The following is a 20,476-nucleotide window of genomic DNA, read 5'->3' on the forward strand; positions in this document are numbered from 1 at the left end:
GTCTTCTTTTCCACTTAATTTATTTTGATTTAACTATCTGAGCAGCTCTAAGAGAGAAGTGCCTTTATTATTTATAACATACATGAATAAATATATAAAACATATTATATATTCATAATCTGTAGTTTTATAATTATGATGCTTTGCTTTTAACGTATGTAAATATTAGATTTTTGTTTTTTTTCAAAATTTGTACATCTTGTCATTGTCATTTAGAGTGGAAGCACAAGCATGTCCATTGTTTTGGATGTCGTACAAAAGATCGTCCTGCATGGCGCCTATGAGTTGACGTGCTCCGCAGCTGTCGAAGTCTTCAAGAGATGCCAAAGCGTAAGTTAGGTCTCTTATAAAGATTTAATATTAAATCGGAATAATTATTTGAAAGTTGGAGGAAAGCACAAGTGGAAAATGCGAGGCTTCTGTCGAGAAAGGAGATCAACAATGGGAGTCCGCTGCAGGTGTGATAAATATACATTTACCAGATAACCCCAAAGAGACAGAACAATTAAAACTGGAAGACAAACCCGTTGGCAAAGAACCGGAATTAATCCGTCCTGTTTCCCTGCTAGATATAACTGTTAAGAATAGTGGGCCGATTTGTCCGCCAAAAACGTCGTGCATGCGACTGGCCAGGAATAGTTATTTTTCCTAGACCGATATGAAGGCAAACAACAGGTAGAGATTAAAGAACTTTAATAGAGCATGGGATGATCAACAACTTTGGTAACAAATTGAACAAATAACTTTATGGTTACGCCCATTAATTGAATCATTAAACCAAATTCTTTGTAGCATCTACCAATAATGAGGTTGTTTTTGTTTTCCTTTTATCTTGGTTAATTTAGTTAAGTGTATAATTATATATCTCTGCAGTCGAGAGATTCGTTGAATATATGTGAAGTTAATTGGCCTATTTATCGGCGCCCAAGGCATGCAGATCGTTGAGCACCTCCAGGACAGTGCCTATGCTCCAGGCTTGGGTGCGGCAGGAGTCACTGCAGTAGCTGCCATTATCGTTGGTCAACTCGGGCAGACCACGCCAATGGGATGTCTGCAGCTCGCGAAGATGGGCACGCAGTATGGCCCACGTTTCGGCAATGACCACATCAAGGAAGCCGCACTTTCTGGCAAAGATTAGGCGTGCTCGCAGATAAAAACCAATGGGCCAAACCCACTCGGGTCCCTGATGATAGTTGGCGCCATGGGCCACAGTGCAATCTGTCGAATCGTTGGAGTTATCATAGTTGGCTCTATAGTTCCAATCGTCGGGATCCAATGTCTTCATGCCCAGAGGTCCCAGCAGATGCTTTTTGGCCAGCTCCAGAGCACGCCAGGCGTTTTGTGGGTTGCATAAGTCCGGCGCAACTGTCAATGTTATGGGGAAGTTGCAACGCAGCTGAAAGTCCGTCCAATCCTGGGTGGCACCAACGCTGTCCTTGTAGATGCCCTTCTTGTTGGCCACCGATGTGGTATCCGTGTCCTTGACAAAGAAATTCTGCTCAAAGTTCTTCTGTATGCGATCTGCCCATTCCTTGTACGTCCACTTTGTCTTCTCTCCCGAAGGACCCTTGCGTTCCACGCCTCCGTAGGGAATCACTTGACGCTCGCCGAGTCCCTGCATAAATCGCAGCACGGCGTATTGCAAACCAATTAACTCTACGGCGGAACCATCCCGTGGTGTGCTGGGACGTCCCTTGTTGCCCGCCTTCTCGGACGAGCCCATTTTGTCCATCCAGGTGCCGCAATTGGCGCTGTTGCCGCCAAAAACGAAGCCAGTTTCGGGATGCACGCCAATGTGATTGTTAAATCCCTGATCCACCATGTGAGCATCAATCTCGTGGCCTGCATTCCGTTCGCGATACTGCAATCCTTGGAAGTGCACCTGCAATGCCTCCTGCATGACGTCATAGAGCAACTGATCAAAGGCGCCCGGCGCATGAGGCTCCGAATCATCGTAGGGGAATATACGCGACACCTTATCCTTGAGAATATCCCCGCCCTTGGGTGCCTCCTCGACGTACTGTTTAATGCTGTGCAACCACCACCAAACCGCATCGCGGCAATTGAGACGTGGCTTGCTTCCATTGTCCAACAGATTCGGTATCAGGCCATGACGCATGGCAGCTGCAAAGCCGAGAATGATGAAACGTGCCTCATGGAATCTGCCTGTCAACAGCATTGTGCCACGCAGGGCAATGAACGTGTCACGTCCCCAACAGCGCATATAACCTGAGAAACATATACGGATTGCTTTACAAATAGTCAGTCGGAGATTGCGAATACTTACCGGTGGAGAAGTGGGGCAGACCGGCAGACAATGTAACACATTGCTGGGGCGGCTTTGGTGGGCTAATGGCTGGACTAAATCCAGGCAGATTGGCAGACTTGCAGACGGCCAGAAACTGCAGCGTTGAGAGCGCCAGAGCTTGGCTAAAGTGGTGACCATCTCGAATAAAGCTGAAAATAAATATGAATACATAAATACCAGAAAAATATTGAGGTAACTTGAAAAAAATAGGGTAACTACTTGATAAGGATGTATATAAACCGTCTGCAAAAACCAGAAAAAAAAACTAATAATAAAATGGAACTTGCTTACCAACAAAAAATTAAGATAGATTGCAGAATATTCATGATTAAGCTGATATATAGTATTTTAAAATCATAATAAATAAAATAATCATATTCTGTACTTAGTCATAATCATAACTTCCCCATTATAATCAAAAGAAAGTGGCATGAAAAATGCACACAACTGTTTTTCTATTATTTGAAACTACTTAACCCAATGAAATTTCTCTTATTTATATTTCTCTAAGAACCAATAATGTATTTCACATTCCTAAATAATATATTTAATATTTTTGTTTTGTCAAAAAAAATTTACTTTACAATTTGCATTTAGATTTCCTATAATATTTTTTTATTCATAACAAAAAAAGAGTTTAACTTAATTAGTAAAGAAATCCTAGCCAAAAATCGAATATGTGAAATTTTTTCAGTCATTTAGCAAATTTTGAAGGGGTTTCATTTTTTAAAGTGATCATTTTTATTTTGTTAAAACAAATTGTGTTTAGATTTCCTATTTTCATATCAAAAAAAAAGAATTTAAATTAATTTAATATTATTTATTCCAGTAAAAATTTAGAATTTTCTCATTAACTTAGCTGGTTTTGAAAGGGTTTTTTATTTGAACTGATGATTCTGTATTGGTATTATTTAATTATTAAATTTATTGAGTTATCAACTCACCTGGGCATCAATTGATTAACCTGATTAACGAGTACACTGTAAACTCCGCTCACAATGGCATCAAAGTAACAAGGTACGAGGTAGCGTGGCACATTCTTCAGCGGCTCAAAGGTTGCCTTCAACCAGACAGAAAGCGGTTTCAAGTCCTCAAAGTTGTTCAGGCGATCCGCAATGTAATCTAAAAAGAATTGATATTAATTCATTCTTATAGCTTTGCATGCTTCTACTGCTCACCCATCATCCAGTTGCCATCACGCAGATTGTTGCACAATGGATGTCCCAAATCATCGCGTGGTGAGATCTCCGTTAGCAGTGAAACAAATCCTTGCAGGCCGCAATAGACAATGGGACCAAAGTTGGGAATATCATAGGCGGAGCCACCCAATCCCAAGTCACGTTCCTCCTGATCGCAGCAGAAGAGAGCGCGACTCAGTGCAGGTAAATCCAACTTGGAGACAATCGCCTGCAGATCCGCACACTGCGAACCAGATTCAACTCGCAGTACATTCGTTATTTTCTGCAGACGATCGAAACTGTTGCGGGCAGATGCATGCATGGAAACCCGGATGGCAACCACTGTGCCGGGTCGGAGATTGGCAAAGTTGAGCTGCGTGTTGTTGCCATCCACATAGGAGCTCGTTTCAAACACTTGGGACTTGCTGAGTGGTATGTGCTCCTGCAGGGACAATTGGAACTGTGTAAAGCCGTTGATGACATGCTCGTCCTTCTTAAAGGGCGCTGGACGGTCAAACGGCTTGTCGCTCTTCATGGTCAGATTTGCCTCGAGTATAATCTCGTCCAGCACACCCTCGAATCGCAGCGGACGCACATTAGTTGCTCCAGCGTTGGGACTTGGATAACCAAAAGCGGTATGTGCCACCAGAATAACCGTCTGGTGGGTGGTGGGTGAATGACGTGTCACAGCAACCACATTGGGGTCCATTTGATCCACATACACCTGGCTGAAACCTTCCTCCGCCAGCTGGCCATGTAGAATATTCAGAGCACGCTTGGCGGCCACAATGCCCGTCTTAAAGTCAACACCCTTGCCCCATTCCTGATAAGCGCGTTCCTCGTCGACCACATGAATCTGCAAGGGAAATAGAAAAGATTAAATAACTATAGATATAATATAATACATTTCAACTTACATGATGTGGCACGAGCTCATCGTAGCCTCGATTGCTGCCTGTGGCGCAACATGCCATGGACACCAAGGCGGAGGAGGGCAGCAGATCGTAGACCGAACGTTTCTCCACGGCTGAAGGATTGTCGTGCGTCAGGTCCATGAAGAGAGCATGTGCCACGCACGGAGCCACATCGCGGATTGGATTCGCATAGAAGCCACCGACGGGAGAGCCACCATAACGATATACCAGACGACCCTGCTCATGGGAATCCCAAGCAGAAAGTGCTTCCCGAATCAACGAAGTAATGCCCAGACGATTCACAAAGACATTGTCAGTGCCATCGGAGTTGGTGAAGAGCTCGGCGACGACATACAACTCGGGATTGATTTTGCGTGCCGCATCCAGCAGATACTCGGCCACATGCAACGGCGTCGAGTGGCAGTTGTCCAGACGGACACCGTCGAAAATGCGAGCGGTTGTCTCCACATACTCGGTCATGTGTTGCCACAAATATGGACTGTCCTCCGGTCGCTTGCCGAATCTCAGCTTGACACTGTCGCCCCAAGCGATGAGCTCCCGCTTAAGATAGACATTGGCACGACTGGGTTGCTCCTCGGCAAAGTCCAGCAGGGGATCGCTGGAGCCCATGACCCAGCCATTGTGGGCCATGAAGAATGCACCCGCCTTCCCGTACATATCCTGCTCAATCTCCAGCAGAGATTTACCCTCCGTGCCCGTATGTGTAAAGTACGTCATGAACACGGAATGCTTTATGGAGATTTCACGCACACGCGGTCCATCTGCCTGGACGCGATCGTATCTCACGCCGGCCAGGCAATTGTTAATGGAATAGTTGAGGTATCCCTTTATCTCCTCGCGCACAGCATCATTGAGGGCTTCGAGATGTTGACGCAGTGTCTCGGCACATTTGCGGAATCGCGACTCCTCATCGAAACAGTCGCCATGGAAAGCATTAAAGACCTCCAATGCCAACTCGAAATCAATGGTGCTACCCAAGCGTCGATATTCCGGATCCTGTATCAGCTTGATCTCGTTGAAACGCGATTGCTTTGCCACATTCTGGGGCGGCTTACGGTTGCGCACCTGCGACATGAACTCATTCACATACTTCATGACATTGCACTGATACAGCTCGTGAATATTGACCTTGGACAGATAAGTCGTATGCAATTGGTATTTTAAAGCTTCCAAATGGCATTCCTGATCGATGATCTGAGGCACTCCCACATGCTCCAAACTGCCAGCGGCAATATCTGCGCCGCATAATGCAAATGCAGCGTCGAGCAGGAAAGCGGGACGCAAATAGGGGCAGGTGGCACAGGAATACGTGGCATCCGGATGCTTCACCAGCCACTCCGATTCATTTGCCGTGTGATTCAGCACAATATCGCAAATGGAAGCGACCTAAGGATGGGAATAAGGAGAATTACAATAAGAAGGAAAAGATAGCTTTGATTCAATTAGATCAAATACCCTTGCAGAGTTCTGTATTCAATTTTCGACCGGTCTCTTCTATAACTGCAAACGGCAGTCCGCGCTAGTGACGAAAGCAATCCAATTTTAACTAAACTTAATCAGTATGTATAAATACAATCTGTAAGATTACTGTAGATAAGAAACAACAAAGTTTCTCATATTAAAGTTTAAATTTCGACCGATCGTGCCTATGGCCACTAAACGATATACGAAGTAGTTAGTTTTTAACCAAATTTGGTCAATACAATTATAAGATATGGTATAGTGATCGATTCCGACATACTACCTGCGGTAAGAATACAAACCTATACCAAGTTTCAAAAAGATTGCTCAAAAACTGTGAGTTCCTATTAAATTTGACGCACAGACGGACGGACATATATCGACTTAGCTCGTCATCCTGACCAGGAATATAAATACTTTATGACAAGCATCCCTTTAAGGGATACACATTTTGTTACAAAATTAAATACCCTCTGCAAGGGTATAAAGATAAATTCAATGGATTACTTACGCCCCATTCCTGTCGGCATTTCTTGACAACTTTCTCAACATCCTCGAAAGTGACCTTGTCGCCCTTCTTTGCAGCGAAATTCGAGCTGACACGAAGCTGATCACGTAGCGAGTAACCAGAACGTGATCCTCCCAGCTCTTGAATGGGCGTAAAGTGAATGACATTATAGCCAGATTCCTTGGCCACGCGTAGTTTAGCCTCCCAGGTGTGGAGTGGACCCAGCAGTTTGGTCATCACCGTTTGGCAGCGCACCGAATTAAGGGGAATTACCTTCTGGGCACCCACTGGACCCACATGTAAGGTGGGCTCCACCTGCACATACAAAGCGCCATCAGGTGAATCACTTGTTTCTCCATCACTGCAATGAAAATGGAATTATTTTCAGGAAAAGAAGTCAACTTAAATGGTCTTACCGATCGGCAAAGGTAAAGTAGAAACGAAATGTGCCCGACATATTCAACAGCAACTCGCTGTAGAGATCTGTGTCCACCACATGCACTTCCGGATGCTCCACGGATGTAACCTGCTTGCCATCCTTGAGTTGCCATCCCAGGACACGATATTCCGTGCGCACAAACTTCTTACCCTCGGCAGGATAATTGGTGAGCAGCCGAATCTTGCGGCCCAGCAAAGAGACATCCGGATGAACACATAGCTTGGAGCCACGTTTCAAGCGATAGAGCACATGCTCGGCATTTGTGCCCTCCGCTATGGGAATGCTGTGCGCTTCCGTATCCTTGCTCATTGTCAAAATCTGCAAGGAATTCAAATGCTTTGAAACTGAGCTATGTACAGACATAGCTATGTACATAAGAGATGTTTGTATGTATACATAGATGAGCACACAGATATGCCACGAGGCAATCAATTTGATTTTGATTCAATTCGATTCACTTCAATTCAATTCGTTCTCAATGTCACCCCAATAAATAAAAGCGAAATCAAACAATAACCAGTAGGAGAGGCTGCAGTTAAAAGATCCCGACTATGAAAGACCCTGTACTTCAAAAATGCTATTGTTACTCGTTTTTTAAATTCTCCAGGGCGGAAGAAGGCTTGCCAATTTTTTAAAACGAACTTGATCTGCTTATAAACCTACATCTCGAATTAGGGGACTCTAACTTTTACAATCTCTGAGATCTTTTTATCATTTGAACTGACAGACATTATATTTTAATTTTTTTTATGGAATCTTCCACGTTTACTTTTGCCTGTTACGCACAAAGTTAATAGACCCTTTGTATTTTACAGGGTATACAGGCAGCCACAACCAGAATGATCAATTAATAAATTAATAATAACCATTTTTAAATTCTGCTACTTTTAACTGCTATTAAGAACACTTAAGATTGTTTTATAATATCGAAAGGACTTTTCCAAATTGCGAAAATAAACAATAAAAAGTTATTAAATTAGAATCATAATAATAGATGAATACTTATACTCTTAATTACTGAGCATTTGCTTAAGGACATTTGTTTTATATATTCAAAAGTATTTTTCTGAATTGGTAAAGCAAATAAAATTAAAGGTTACTAAATTAAAATAATAATAATTTTTAAATACTAATTACTGAGCATAGCTTTAAAAAAAATTTAAGATGGTTTTATATAATCAAAAGGATTTTTCTAAACTGCAACTTGCGTTGGCGCCATTCTATTTTTAGTCAAGATAGGTTTAGCGATAACAATAAGAGATTAGAGATACGCACACACACACACTCACACACAGACTCACAAGCAAAATCAGTTACAACACCACAGTGGAAGTATGTAATTTATAGAGCTTAATCGATTTCGTGTAGTTTATTTATTAGAACACGAGGAGCACACGGCACAGACTGAAGTATTCACTTGTCACTCGTTGCCCCTTTGAATTAAGTCTGTGCTATGCTTTTTGCACTACAATCATATAAATATGCACACACATACATACATGGTATATACTCGTATATATGTGTAATATATTGATTAGCATATACATATGTATTGTATGCATTTACTTATTTACGACATAATTTTTTCAGACAATCAGTGATTGTGATCATACCTCACTGTGGTGTTTTTGTAATGATTTGTTGCGGCTGCTGTTGGTGCTGCTGCTGCTGCTGCTACTGCGACGGCGGCTGCTGTTGCGGCCGTGGTTGCTGCTGCCTGCATTCCCCATGCTTGCTGTGGCACTAAGCTTCTCATTTGCACTAATCTCGCTTGGCACCGATACCGACTTCGACACCGTTAGGCAGGCCGACACAGCTGTTGCTTCTTCTTCAAGTTGAGCATTCACCTGTGCCAGCTGCTGCTTATCAAAACTTTGCACTCTTTGCATCCCGTCATTTGTCGGTTCCGTAGTTACTTGTTCATAGAAATTGATGAGCCAACGAAAGAACTGATAGCCCATTAGGATGTTAAGGAGCCACTTGAAGCCTTCTAATAGCATTTTTAATTTGATCACGCTTGAGGTCGTGTAAAGCTCTAGATGCAATTGAAGCGTTTCTTTATTTAGTCGTTTGTTAATTAACTGCCGGCCGCTCGGCTTTGCTCTGTTTTCCTTTGTTACTTAAGCTCAGCAGCTGTTAATCGTTAATGAAGCATTTACAACTAATGATACTTATATTTTTGAAAATAAATCAAACAAGTGCATATTCTAAGTGAGCTTAATAATTAACTTAAGGCATGTGTGTGTATTTTCCTAATAACATGCAAAAGCTTTAGCACAAATTGGAGATTGCTCTCGCAATTTTCTAAAGTATTTTAACGGCGTCCATGCATTTGTTGCATTGCTTGCACATGGTGCAATTAAAAGGTAAGGTCAAGAGCACGTGTGATAGAAAGAGAAGATTTTCAAAAGATATCCTTCTTTGTTCTGTTTTCACATTCGCTGTCAAACGAGAGAGCGTTCGCTCTCTTGGCTTCACCTTATTACTTCCACTCTGGGCTGGCATACAAAGTTTACGTTTCGAAGTAGAAAAGTTCGTTAGATAATGCCGGTTTCAATTTTATTACACCAACTGTTTTAACTTTAGCTTGCACACTCTTCTCACTTCTCTATTACGTACTTTCTACTATTATTACAGTTTTGCAAAAAATCATTTTCAGCTTCTCATTAATACGCTTGCCAAAAATTCTTTTTGTTTGTTTATATTATTTTTCGTTAAAGATTATTCCTAAATAAACACTTTGGTCAAAAGCTTAATAATAGACACAAATTCATTGCGTCCGTTGACCTACATACTTATTTACATACATATGCGCATACATACTTTATAAATACATATGAATATGTACTTATTAAAACAAATGCATGAGTTAACGAGTCTACGATTTTTGAAGTATTTCTTTGAACTTGTGCCGTTAACGCTGCATTATCAGTCGATAATGAACCTCAAAATACTAGCATGTGTTCGTATTATTTATGCTATTTCTTATAAACACTTAGATAACATTCTTTTGATTGCACTCGCATATTTTTTGGCTCAAATGTGTACACACTTCGTTTATTTCTATTTATTCTTTAATATTTTCATACGCAACTAAATTAATAAGTCACTATAATATTTTAAATAATTTTTTTCACCATAAACTATGAACTGCCGCTGAATCAAACTTTACCAGCAAATAAATTTCTCAATTCTTTTTTATTGAGCTCAAGGTGACCTTTCAAGTTTTCGTGCGCTCATCAGCTGCTCCGGCTTTAGAATGTCGCACCCTCGTTGCTGGTAAACAAAAATCAGCTGTGCTCCCATGTGTTTGGTTTTCATAGTATTCTGGTAACTTATGTATGTATGTATGTAACATGGAATTTGCATGTATGTGTGCCCATTGATACGAGCTATGAATTCATAGATGAAGTTTGATGTCACTTTTTACAAGAAGCAACAATTTGGTATGAATAGTTTGACCATTTACTTACAGTCATGTTAAGCAAGAATAACACCAACAATGTCTCTCTTGCAATTTAGTTAATAACAAATAATCTCTCATTATTTTGCGCCCTTTTATTTTTTGCAGCTGCAAAGTTTAATGTTATTGCATGTTATGTATTTATCGCCTATCGTTTGTGCCAGCTGGATAGACTCTAGGGGGGGGGTCGCTCACCTAGTTATCGATAGGTGATATCGTCAAATGCGGCGAGTAGTCTGTGGGGGGAGTGGCAACTCCAGATGTTCTGCTAGACAGGGATAGGTAGCAACTCCAAAACGAGACAGCCCATATGCACTACCCCTTCATGCCCCTCGATGCAATTGAGTCAAATTAGACTCAAACTGCAGCAACGGTGGGATGAATAGGACAAAAAGGGAATTGGCAAATTTTCATCAAACCACGTTGCTGCAGAACATGCGGACGGGAGTTCGATTTTGCCAGCGGTCAGCAAAGGTTGCAATTTTTTTTGTTGTCGGGAGTCAAAAAGTTTGTCCGCACGTTGAGCAGCGTTAGATCACATTCTACGCTCCCGTGCCATTAGAATCTGTTCCCGCGACCGTGTGCTGATTTAATTAATCACCTTCGGCGAGCTGTGCTCCAAATTGCCTGCTGCGTGTGAGGGACATCGGTTGCCAGTCGACGCGGAGGGCGTCTGACGTCAGCAGCGTTGGACCACGTTCCAGCTCCAGCATCAGTGGGGGAAGCTTCGCACCCGTCTTCGAATCAGCAGAAGTCTCATCCAGGCAGACCCGAGTGAGTCGTTTCCAATTACTCCGCCACATCGTTGGCAACCTTGTTTTACTGTGAAGAGCTGCAAGAAAGTATCTTCCTGTCCCTGTGCCGCCCCAGGAAATACATTTTCACAATTGTTTTAATCAAAATGTGTTAATGTTTATTGTCATAAAAAAGAAAATCGAACGTCATACAAAAAAAGAAATAAATCGAACAAAACAAAATCATAAATTATAATGCATTAAAATTAAAGTAAAACTAAGTTGAATCTACAATACAATTTGTTTAAAGTAAATAAAATTAAAAATTCAAGTAAAGTAAAACATAATAAAATTTTAAGTAAAGTAAAAAATAATAAAAATTTAAAGTAAAATATAAATATTAAAGTAAAATTAAAACTTAAAGTAAAGTAAAGTAAACAAAAATAAAAATCTGTAAAATTTTAAAACAACAGTTTAGGAACAACACGATACTATAACAATTTAAAAACACAACAATATTCACTAGATATTGTATATTTACATATATATATATACAAGCACAAATAATATTCGCCCCTTTACCCACCCAGAGAGCTCTTTAGGTAGGCAAGGTAGCAATTAAGCGATAAATATTACATTTACTAAACTACAACACAATATATTACAAAACTTATTACACATGAATTAAAAACACTTACCAATTCACACATATATATATCTATACATATTTATTGCGATCATTCCGCGGCGTCTCCGCTCCAGCATCTTGCCTTTGGTGGCAACATCGTTGTGTTCCTGGTCTGTCTGTTTATTTGTCTCTTCATTGTTGCCGTTTTAATGTCGTCAAGAAAACTGTAAATACAAAATATTAAAATTAGTCCAAATGTCAATAGAAATTAAGAGATTGAAATTATATTTGCCATGAGAATGAAGATGATGTCCGGCTAAGTTTTTTTGTGCAAGGGGAGGGGAAGCGAGATGTCCAACGCAGGCTGAGATTGGCCCGTTCGGGTGGCCAACATATGGGAGACGAGGAATGCATGCCGTCTCAGGAAGGGAGGGTACGCCCGGGTCCAGCAAATGGTCCCTGTTCGAACGGAAGAAGGATTAGTGTTGTTTTCTGTTTGTAATGTAATTTTACGTACCTGTTGTATTTATTGTTGCAGTTTTCGTCGCCGTCGTTCCTTTTGCGTTGTTTGTTTTCTTTTGTCGATAGCGATGGTAATTGAGCTGCAGCGGCAGTTTAGCGATGATTTATCGATTGTGCGAACTGCGGGCCAGGGTTGGAACCACACCCGTGAATAGTTCCGATGAGCTAGTCGGCGCGGCCCACCGAGTAACAACCAGTTCGTAACAATATGGCGCCCAAATAAAAAAAAAAAGATGATAATAAATTGCTATAAATGCAAATTCCCTCGTATCCGGGATTCGCGCCTCCGATGTCTTATGTAGCACGATAGGTGGCCAATAATCGCTCAGAGTGCGGCGTAATCCCGGAGTACGATGGAACCATAGACTAATCTATGTTACGGTGATGCGGAACGAAATGATATGGTTCGGATGGTATCGGTTGACACCTTCGTAGGTTGACGAAGTGTATGCAACCGGGTATCGTAGCCTGGTGGCATCGGTGCAATATCAAAACGTTCCGTGATAAACTGTGATATTAGGTTAGTTGGTTTTGTTGTGTCCAGTTAGTTTATTTATTATTTATTCATTTATTTATTCATACCAAACTATTCGTTCTGTCTCATTCTGGTGCACGTCGGGAATGTGCTGGCCATAGCTTAGCGGAGCTTTGGTGACAGGTGTCCCAGGGTGATATAGGATCACTCCTGCGTCGCACCTGCCTCACAGCGCACCCCGATTGTGGCCAGAAGTGAGACAGAAGCCGAGTAGAATGCAATTAGCGTTGCTGGGATGTCGTTTCTCAATCACTTGAGGAACCGTGCATTTCACCAATGCTTAAATGTTTGTCCAAGGTTCGAATTGTGCGTAGTAAAATGTTGGTTAGCCTGTGTTAGTTTTGTTTTCTCTCCCCGTTAGTTGTTATATTTTTTTTGGGAAAAATTGGAACATTGTTTTTTCAATAATTACAGTTTATTTATTTATTTATTATTTATTATTTATTTATTTATTTAATTTTTTTGTGCGTAATTAAATTTTGTTTTGCTATTAGCAATAAATCGAATTAACAATCGTATTTATTTAGATATTATTTATTTATTTATTCGCTAGGATTCGTACATAGTTATTTCCTATACTCCAATTGTTCTAGATAGATTCTCTTAAAAATATTGTGTGAGGGCGATCAGGTTTCTTTCCCTTTTATCATGGCCGAAGAATCAGGTTGGGAAGCTCAGGGAGCGCCGGCTCAACAACCACCACGTCCGTCGGGGGGTTTAGCAAGGACTCCGATGAACTTTCGCGGATTCCCAGAGAGGCAGCCTCCATCTGCCGAAGAATTGATCCAGTGGGAGAAAGAGGCGGCCGGTCAAGACCTTCAATATCCGAAGGAGCCGCAGAGAGACACGGTGCTCGAATCTGCCGTAAACGTCGCGGTTGCTGCGATGCATCAAACATATCGGAGCTCGTTGCGAGATGAAATAAGCGAGTCCCTGCGCGAGGACATCCGAGCCCAATTTTTAGAAATGATGAAGCTAATAAACGACAGACTAAGGCCTCCGAATGGTGGCTCGAGGACCGAAGCCTCCGCAGCGACGCATCCGGACGAACGGGCACCAAATTCGAGCACCGAAGCCTCGGCAGCACCAGCACCGAACACAGGAGCCATCCCGAAACGTGCGGAAGGGCACCGTTCGACAAATATTCCACCGCCAGTGACGCCAAGGCAATCCTTGCAGGTTCGACAGCCGGAGTTTGGCAGTCCACCGGTCGTGCCGGATCCGCAGGCAACGAACTGGAGAAATCCAACAGGCAGGAACCCTGGGCAGAACGAGAGGAGAGGTGATGAATATCGGGAAGACAATATGCAGTACCACGCTCGTGAGCGCACTCACCTGAAGCTGGAGCGATGGAATTTGAAGTTCGATGGCGAGGATCCCATGCACTCCGTCGAGGACTTCGTTTTCCGCGTGGAGTTCCTGCAAAGGCAATATCAGTGCCCGTGGAGAGATGTTCTGCGTGGATTCCACAGCCTCTTGTCTGGTCGAGCGCGCGAGTGGTATTGGGTTCACGTAAAGCACTCTAGAGCCGACAATTGGTCGCAGCTACGCCCAGCTCTGATGGACCGATTCAGAGGCTACCAGACGGAGCATGACATCATGCAGGAGCTAGTGCAGCGGGAGCAGCAGTCCAGCGAGTCAGCCGATGACTATATTCATGGCATGCGTCAACTTGCCTCGCGTTTCCAGAGGCCGATGAAGGAGCGCGAACTCGTAAGGATGATAAAACGAGGGTTGAAGGAGAGCCTGGCGAAATATATCTACGCGATGGATATAATCACCGTGGACGAACTGCGTCAAGAGTGCATCGAGGTAGAGAGAAATTTGGGTCGTAGGACGAGATCCGGATATACTCAGCAGCCGCGCTATTCACAGGGCCCCAGACACTCAGTCCATGAGGTTGAGATTCCACCGCGTCCACCAGAGCCGCCGCTAGAGGATGTTGAAGAGGCTTCCGTGCGATCCAAGATCGAATGTTGGAACTGCCGCCAACTTGGACACAGTTTCCGGGATTGTCTCTCCAAAGAGCGGAAAATCTTCTGCTATCGGTGCGGGAAACCGGATACGCTCTGCCCGGAATGCGTAAATTGTCCGGGAAACTCTCGAGAGAGCGCGGTGAGAGCGGGACAAACGCGTTCGGGAACGGCGACCGCAGAAAGGAAGGAGTGGAGTTCCGGCCAGAGGAGGTAGAGAAGGAGACGGCATCAGGATCTGGAAATAAAATAGATAAGCCACTGGAGTATAGTATTTATAAGGTTACGGATAAGGAAACATTTAATACATCCAATAAGGATAATTACCTCACAAGAGGAAAAAATTTACGAGGCTTGCCATATGAAGAACGTGTCCGGGCATACATGTCGGCCCGGAATAGAATTTTTGGCGAGCGACAGCTGGAGGGTATGACACTAGCCACGCGACGCATCTTAAAGGCTAGAGCGCGTTTCCGGCAACGACGATTGACGAGGCGACAGGTCATCGAGGCTGTACGGCGAGACGACAACACGGATCCACGAGTGTTTGCAGATGTGGAGATCCAGGGACGTAGGATGAAAGGTCTTCTAGACACAGGAGCGTCGGTCAGTCTGCTGGGAAAAGGATGTCGGGAATTGGTGGATGAGCTGGGATGGACGGTGCAGCCATACACGTCGATGGTGAGGACAGCGGCAGGAGCCAGTCGTCCAATTTTGGGACGTGTTGTGCTGCCTGTAAAATACAAGGTTAGAACAGAGGATATCGTATTTTACATGTGCCCTGACCTGCAGCAAGATTTGTATCTGGGAATCGATTTCTGGAGGGCGTTTGAAATCGCTCCTGGAGTGCTCGGAGCACCACCCGATGTCGATGTGCGTCCAGAGGCTTCCGAAGTCACTGTGAGCAACCCTGACGTCGCCTACTATCGGGACGAGGATGATGTCGTGTCTGATCCGGAGATGTGGAACCTGGAAGAGGGCAGGAGAGTCAGTTGGAGGCCGTTAAACGCGAATTTCTCCAGTTTGAGAAGGACGGTTTAGGAAAGACTCACCTGCTACAGCATCGGATACAGCTGATTGACGGAACCGAACCCGTGAAGGACCGACATTATCCTCTGTCGCCGGCCAAACAGGAGATCGTGTGGGCTGAAGTCGATAAGATGCTGCAATTGGGCATTATCGAAGAAAGCGACAGTCCCTGGAGCAACCGTACGACCGTAGTGATGCGACCTGGAAAAAACAGATTTTGTTTAGATGCCCGTAAGCTAAATAGCTTAACCGTAAAGGATGCTTACCCACTTCCATGCATAGAAGGCATCTTATCCCGCATCGACGAGACGCACTACATCTCGAGCGTCGACTTGAAGTTCGCGTTTTGGCAGATCGAGCTGGAGGAGAAGAGCAGATCGTATACGGCGTTTACAGTACCCGGGAGACCATTGTACCAGTTCAGGCACATGCCATTCGGTCTCTGCAACGCAGCACAACAATTATGCAGGCTCATGGACAAGGTGATCCCAGCGACATTGAGATCCAACGTCTTCGTCTACTTGGACGATCTCCTCATCATTTCAGCAGATTTTCAGACGCACATCAAATATCTCCGATTGGTCGCAGAGTGTTTGAAAAGGCCAACCTCACGATTGGCATGTCGAAATCCAAATTCTGTTTCCGCAGCATCAAATATTTGGGTTACATCATAGGTGGCGGAACGTTAAGGATGGATCCAGGCAGAGTGGAGGCGATCAAAAACATTCCTGTCCCCAGAAATGTGAAGGAGCTCAGGAGTTTTCTAGGTACGGCGGGGTGGTATCGCCGGTTCATTAAAAACTTCGCGGCGATCTCCGTTCCATTGACCGATGCGCTGAAAAAGAAGAATAGTAGATTCCAGCTTAGTGATGAAGCCATAGAGGCGGTGGAGAAGCTCAAGGATGCACTCACCACAGCTCCAGTGTTAGTCCATGCTGACTTTAAACGGCCCTTCTTCATTCAGTGCGATGCCTCTCACTTTGGCGTTGGAGCTGTGCTTTTTCAACTGGATGACGAGCAGCAGGAAAGGCCGATCGCATTCTTTTCAGCGAAGTTGAACAAACATCAGATCAACTACACGGTGACGGAGAAGGAGTGCTTAGCCGCGAAGCTTGCGATCCATCGATTCCGACCATATGTGGAAATGATGCCATTTACGGTCATCACCGACCACGCCAGCCTACAGTGGCTTTTGAGTCTCAAAGACTTGACCGGGAGACTAGCCAGATGGTCAGTGGAGCTGCAATCTTTTCCATTCACGATGCGGTATAGGAAAGGCGCCGATAACGTCGTTGCTGACACGTTATCCCGGAGTGTGGAAGAAGTGGAGGTCACACCGGAGAGTCTGCTGGGGTTCGAAACTCTGGAGTTCGAGTCCGCCGAGTATCAGGAGTTGGTAAACGAGGTGACAAGCAACCAACATCGATTGCCCGATTTGAAGGTCCAGGACGGATTCATCTTCAAGAGAACCCGAGACGAGACGCTGGATGATGAAGTGGAGGGCACGACTTGGAAGTTGTGGGTTCCGGAATCGCTGACAGCCGGACTCATCCAAAGAGCTCACGCTGAGGAGACCGCAGCTCATGGAGGAATGGGAAAAACGCTCCATGCATTGCGCAGGCAATTTTATTGGCCCGGGATGACGATTCAAGTTCGCGACTTCGTGCGGAAATGCGAAACCTGCAAGGAAACGAAGGCTCAGAATTATCGCACCCAAGTAGGAATCGGAAAAGAGGTACTTACCGATCGTCCTTTTCAGAAACTTTACATTGACTTCCTTGGGAAGTATCCACGGTCGAAGCGCGGACACGCCTGGATATTTATCGTCGTGGATCACTTTTCCAAATTCACTTTTCTGAAGGCGATGAGAGAAGCTTCTGCAGCAGACGTCATCAACTTCCTGGTACACGAGGTGTTCTTTAAGTTCGGCGTCCCAGAGGTAATACACTCGGATAATGGGCGGCAATTTATCTCCAAATCCTTTGAGGCGATGATCAAAGCGTTTGGGATAATACATCTGCGCACGCCCGTGTATTCTCCTCAGAGCAACGCCGCCGAACGCGTGAACAGATCGGTTCTAGCTGCAATACGAACGTATTTAGAGCAGGACCATAGAGAATGGGACGCGTACTTACCGGAAGTGGAGGTATCCATCAGGAACGCAGTACATACGGCCACGGGAGTGACTCCGTTCTTTGCTGTGTTTGGCCAACACATGTATTTGAACGGGTCTTCGTACAAACTGGCCAGGAAGCTAAGATCCCTTTCCGACCATGACATCTCGGATTTAGAGGCGAAAGATAGGCTGGCAGTAGTCCGCGGTCAGGTGAAACAGCATCTTCACTCTGCGTATGAGAGGAGTCGACAACGCTATGACCAGCGTGCGCGTCATTTTCATCTGGAACCAGGACAGGAGGTTTGGAGGCGTAACTTCGCACTCAGCAACTTCAGCAAGGCGTTCAATGCTAAGTTCGCAAGGAAGTTCCTGAAGGGCCGCGTCGTTCGAGCAGTAGGCACCAACGCCTACGAACTGGAGGATCTGCAAGGAAGAGGATTAGGAGTGTATCATGCCAAGGATCTGAGATCGTAGTTGGAGCTTGCTTACCTTTGATTGGCGTTGGTGGTGAAGGTTCCGTCGTTTCCATCTGGTGGCAGAGTAGGCGTTAGTCGTGGGTGTGGCCTACGTTGGGCGCTGTTCAGGAGGCCGATTGGGCACAAACGATCTAGGGGGGGGGGTGTTGTTATGTATTTATCGCCTATCGTTTGTGCCAGCTGGATAGACTCTAGGGGGGGGGTCGCTCACCTAGTTATCGATAGGTGATATCGTCAAATGCGGCGAGTAGTCTGTGGGGGGAGTGGCAACTCCAGATGTTCTGCTAGACAGGGATAGGTAGCAACTCCAAAACGAGACAGCCCATATGCACTACCCCTTCATGCCCCTCGATGCAATTGAGTCAAATTAGACTCAAACTGCAGCAACGGTGGGATGAATAGGACAAAAAGGGAATTGGCAAATTTTCATCAAACCACGTTGCTGCAGAACATGCGGACGGGAGTTCGATTTTGCCAGCGGTCAGCAAAGGTTGCAATTTTTTTTGTTGGGAGTCAAAAGTTTGTCCGCACGTTGAGCAGCGTTAGATCACATTCTACGCTCCCGTGCCATTAGAATCTGTTCCCGCGACCGTGTGCTGATTTAATTAATCACCTTCGGCGAGCTGTGCTCCAAATTGCCTGCTGCGTGTGAGGGACATCGGTTGCCAGTCGACGCGGAGGGCGTCTGACGTCAGCAGCGTTGGACCACGTTCCAGCTCCAGCATCAGTGGGGGAAGCTTCGCACCCGTCTTCGAATCAGCAGAAGTCTCATCCAGGCAGACCCGAGTGAGTCGTTTCCAATTACTCCGCCACATCGTTGGCAACCTTGTTTTACTGTGAAGAGCTGCAAGAAAGTATCTTCCTGTCCCTGTGCCGCCCCAGGAAATACATTTTCACAATTGTTTTAATAAAATGTGTTAATGTTTATTGTCATAAAAAAAGAAAATCGAACGTCATACAAAAAAAGAAATAAATCGAACAAAACAAAATCATAAATTATAATGCATTAAAATTAAAGTAAAACTAAGTTGAATTACAATACAATTTGTTTAAAGTAAATAAAATTAAAATTCAAGTAAAGTAAAACATAATAAAATTTTAAGTAAAGTAAAAAAATAATAAAAATTTAAAGTAAAATATAAATATTAAAGTAAAATTAAAACTTAAAGTAAAGTAAAGTAAATAAAAATAAAAATCTGTAAAATTTTAAAACAACAGTTTAGGAACAACACGATACTATAACAATTTAAAAACACAACAATATTCACTAGATATTGTATATTTACATATATATATATACAAGCACAAATAATATTCGCCCCTTTACCCACCCAGAGAGCTCTTTAGGTAGGCAAGGTAGCAATTAAGCGATAAATATTACATTTACTAAACTACAACACAATATATTACAAAACTTATTACACATGAATTAAAAACACTTACCAATTCACACATATATATATCTATACATATTTATTGCGATCATTCCGCGGCGTCTCCGCTCCAGCATCTTGCCTTTGGTGGCAACATCGTTGTGTTCCTGGTCTGTCTGTTTATTTGTCTCTTCATTGTTGCCGTTTTAATGTCGTCAAGAAAACTGTAAATACAAAATATTAAAATTAGTCCAAATGTCAATAGAAATTAAGAGATTGAAATTATATTTGCCATGAGAATGAAGATGATGTCCGGCTAAGTTTTTTTGTGCAAGGGGAGGGGAAGCGAGATGTCCAACGCAGGCTGAGATTGGCCCGTTCGGGTGGCCAACATATGGGAGACGAGGAATGCATGCCGTCTCAGGAAGGGAGGGTACGCCCGGGTCCAGCAAATGGTCCCTGTTCGAACGGAAGAAGGATTAGTGTTGTTTTCTGTTTGTAATGTAATTTTTACGTACCTGTTGTATTTATTGTTGCAGTTTTTCGTCGCCGTCGTTCCTTTTTGCGTTGTTTGTTTTCTTTTTGTCGATAGCGATGGTAATTGAGCTGCAGCGGCAGTTTAGCGATGATTTATCGATTGTGCGAACTGCGGGCCAGGGTTGGAACCACACCCGTGAATAGTTCCGATGAGCTAGTCGGCGCGGCCCACCGAGTAACAACCAGTTCGTAACATGCAGCGACATTAAAAATTCTCAAACACAAAACAACTGAAAATAGTGATGTGAAAAGCATCCGAAT

The 20,476-nt window shown here is 43.8% G+C and overlaps 3 protein-coding genes and 1 long non-coding RNA gene across 7 annotated transcripts; 1 reads left to right on the plus strand and 3 right to left on the minus strand.

Moving 5' to 3' along the window:
* Positions 1-159: 159 nt before the first annotated feature.
* Positions 160-802, plus strand: LOC117785727. The gene is made up of 2 exons (XM_034623935.1): positions 160-330; positions 386-802. The coding sequence occupies exons 1-2, from the start codon at positions 232-234 to the stop codon at positions 650-652; spliced, it is 366 nt and encodes a 121-aa protein (XP_034479826.1). The 5' UTR covers positions 160-231; the 3' UTR covers positions 653-802.
* On the minus strand, positions 677-10,137 carry LOC117785724 (glycogen debranching enzyme). Of its 4 annotated transcripts, none has more exons than XM_034623932.1 (8): positions 10,002-10,137; positions 6,807-7,147; positions 6,394-6,751; positions 4,404-5,807; positions 3,487-4,342; positions 3,253-3,430; positions 2,288-2,457; positions 677-2,229 (listed from the first exon to the last, which is right to left on the minus strand). In XM_034623932.1, exons 2-8 carry the CDS (start codon positions 7,136-7,138, stop codon positions 911-913), a joined length of 4,617 nt encoding a protein of 1,538 aa, XP_034479823.1. In that variant the 5' UTR covers positions 7,139-7,147; positions 10,002-10,137; the 3' UTR covers positions 677-910. The 4 variants fall into 4 exon arrangements, with proteins under 4 accessions (XP_034479823.1, XP_034479822.1, XP_034479821.1 ...); XM_034623931.1 differs by having other exon boundaries at positions 9,967-10,137; XM_034623930.1 differs by lacking the exon at positions 10,002-10,137 and adding an exon at positions 8,443-8,665.
* Positions 10,138-16,962: 6,825 nt separating this feature from the next.
* LOC117784523 lies at positions 16,963-17,969 on the minus strand. The gene is made up of 3 exons (XM_034622278.1): positions 17,849-17,969; positions 17,457-17,794; positions 16,963-17,393 (listed from the first exon to the last, which is right to left on the minus strand). Exons 2-3 carry the CDS (start codon positions 17,728-17,730, stop codon positions 17,017-17,019), a joined length of 651 nt encoding a protein of 216 aa, XP_034478169.1. The 5' UTR covers positions 17,731-17,794; positions 17,849-17,969; the 3' UTR covers positions 16,963-17,016.
* Positions 17,970-19,999: 2,030 nt separating this feature from the next.
* LOC117784340 lies at positions 20,000-20,393 on the minus strand. Its single transcript, XR_004617414.1, has 2 exons — positions 20,197-20,393; positions 20,000-20,137 (listed from the first exon to the last, which is right to left on the minus strand). It is a non-coding gene; the product is annotated as an uncharacterized LOC117784340 (long non-coding RNA).
* Positions 20,394-20,476: the final 83 nt, after the last annotated feature.

Source organism: Drosophila innubila (assembly GCF_004354385.1).
Source record: "Drosophila innubila isolate TH190305 chromosome 2R unlocalized genomic scaffold, UK_Dinn_1.0 1_C_2R, whole genome shotgun sequence".
Lineage (NCBI taxonomy): Eukaryota > Metazoa > Arthropoda > Insecta > Diptera > Drosophilidae > Drosophila > Drosophila innubila.

Coding starts and splice junctions, on each gene's coding strand:
- LOC117784523 (XM_034622278.1), bottom strand. CDS start 17,730: ATGTATTATCCCAAACGCTTTGATCATCGCCTCAAAGGATTTGGAGAT. Junction 17,394..17,456: donor GTTTCTGAAAAGGACGATCG/GTAAGTACCTCT, acceptor GTTTCCTTGCAG/GTTTCGCATTTCCGCACGAA.
- LOC117785727 (XM_034623935.1), top strand. CDS start 232: ATGTCCATTGTTTTGGATGTCGTACAAAAGATCGTCCTGCATGGCGCC. Junction 331..385: donor TCTTCAAGAGATGCCAAAGC/GTAAGTTAGGTC, acceptor ATTATTTGAAAG/TTGGAGGAAAGCACAAGTGG.
- LOC117785724 (XM_034623930.1), bottom strand. CDS start 8,559: ATGGGGAATGCAGGCAGCAGCAACCACGGCCGCAACAGCAGCCGCCGT. Junction 5,808..6,393: donor AATGCCGACAGGAATGGGGC/GTAAGTAATCCA, acceptor TCCCATCCTTAG/GTCGCTTCCATTTGCGATAT. Junction 2,230..2,287: donor TCTGCCCCACTTCTCCACCG/GTAAGTATTCGC, acceptor TATGTTTCTCAG/GTTATATGCGCTGTTGGGGA.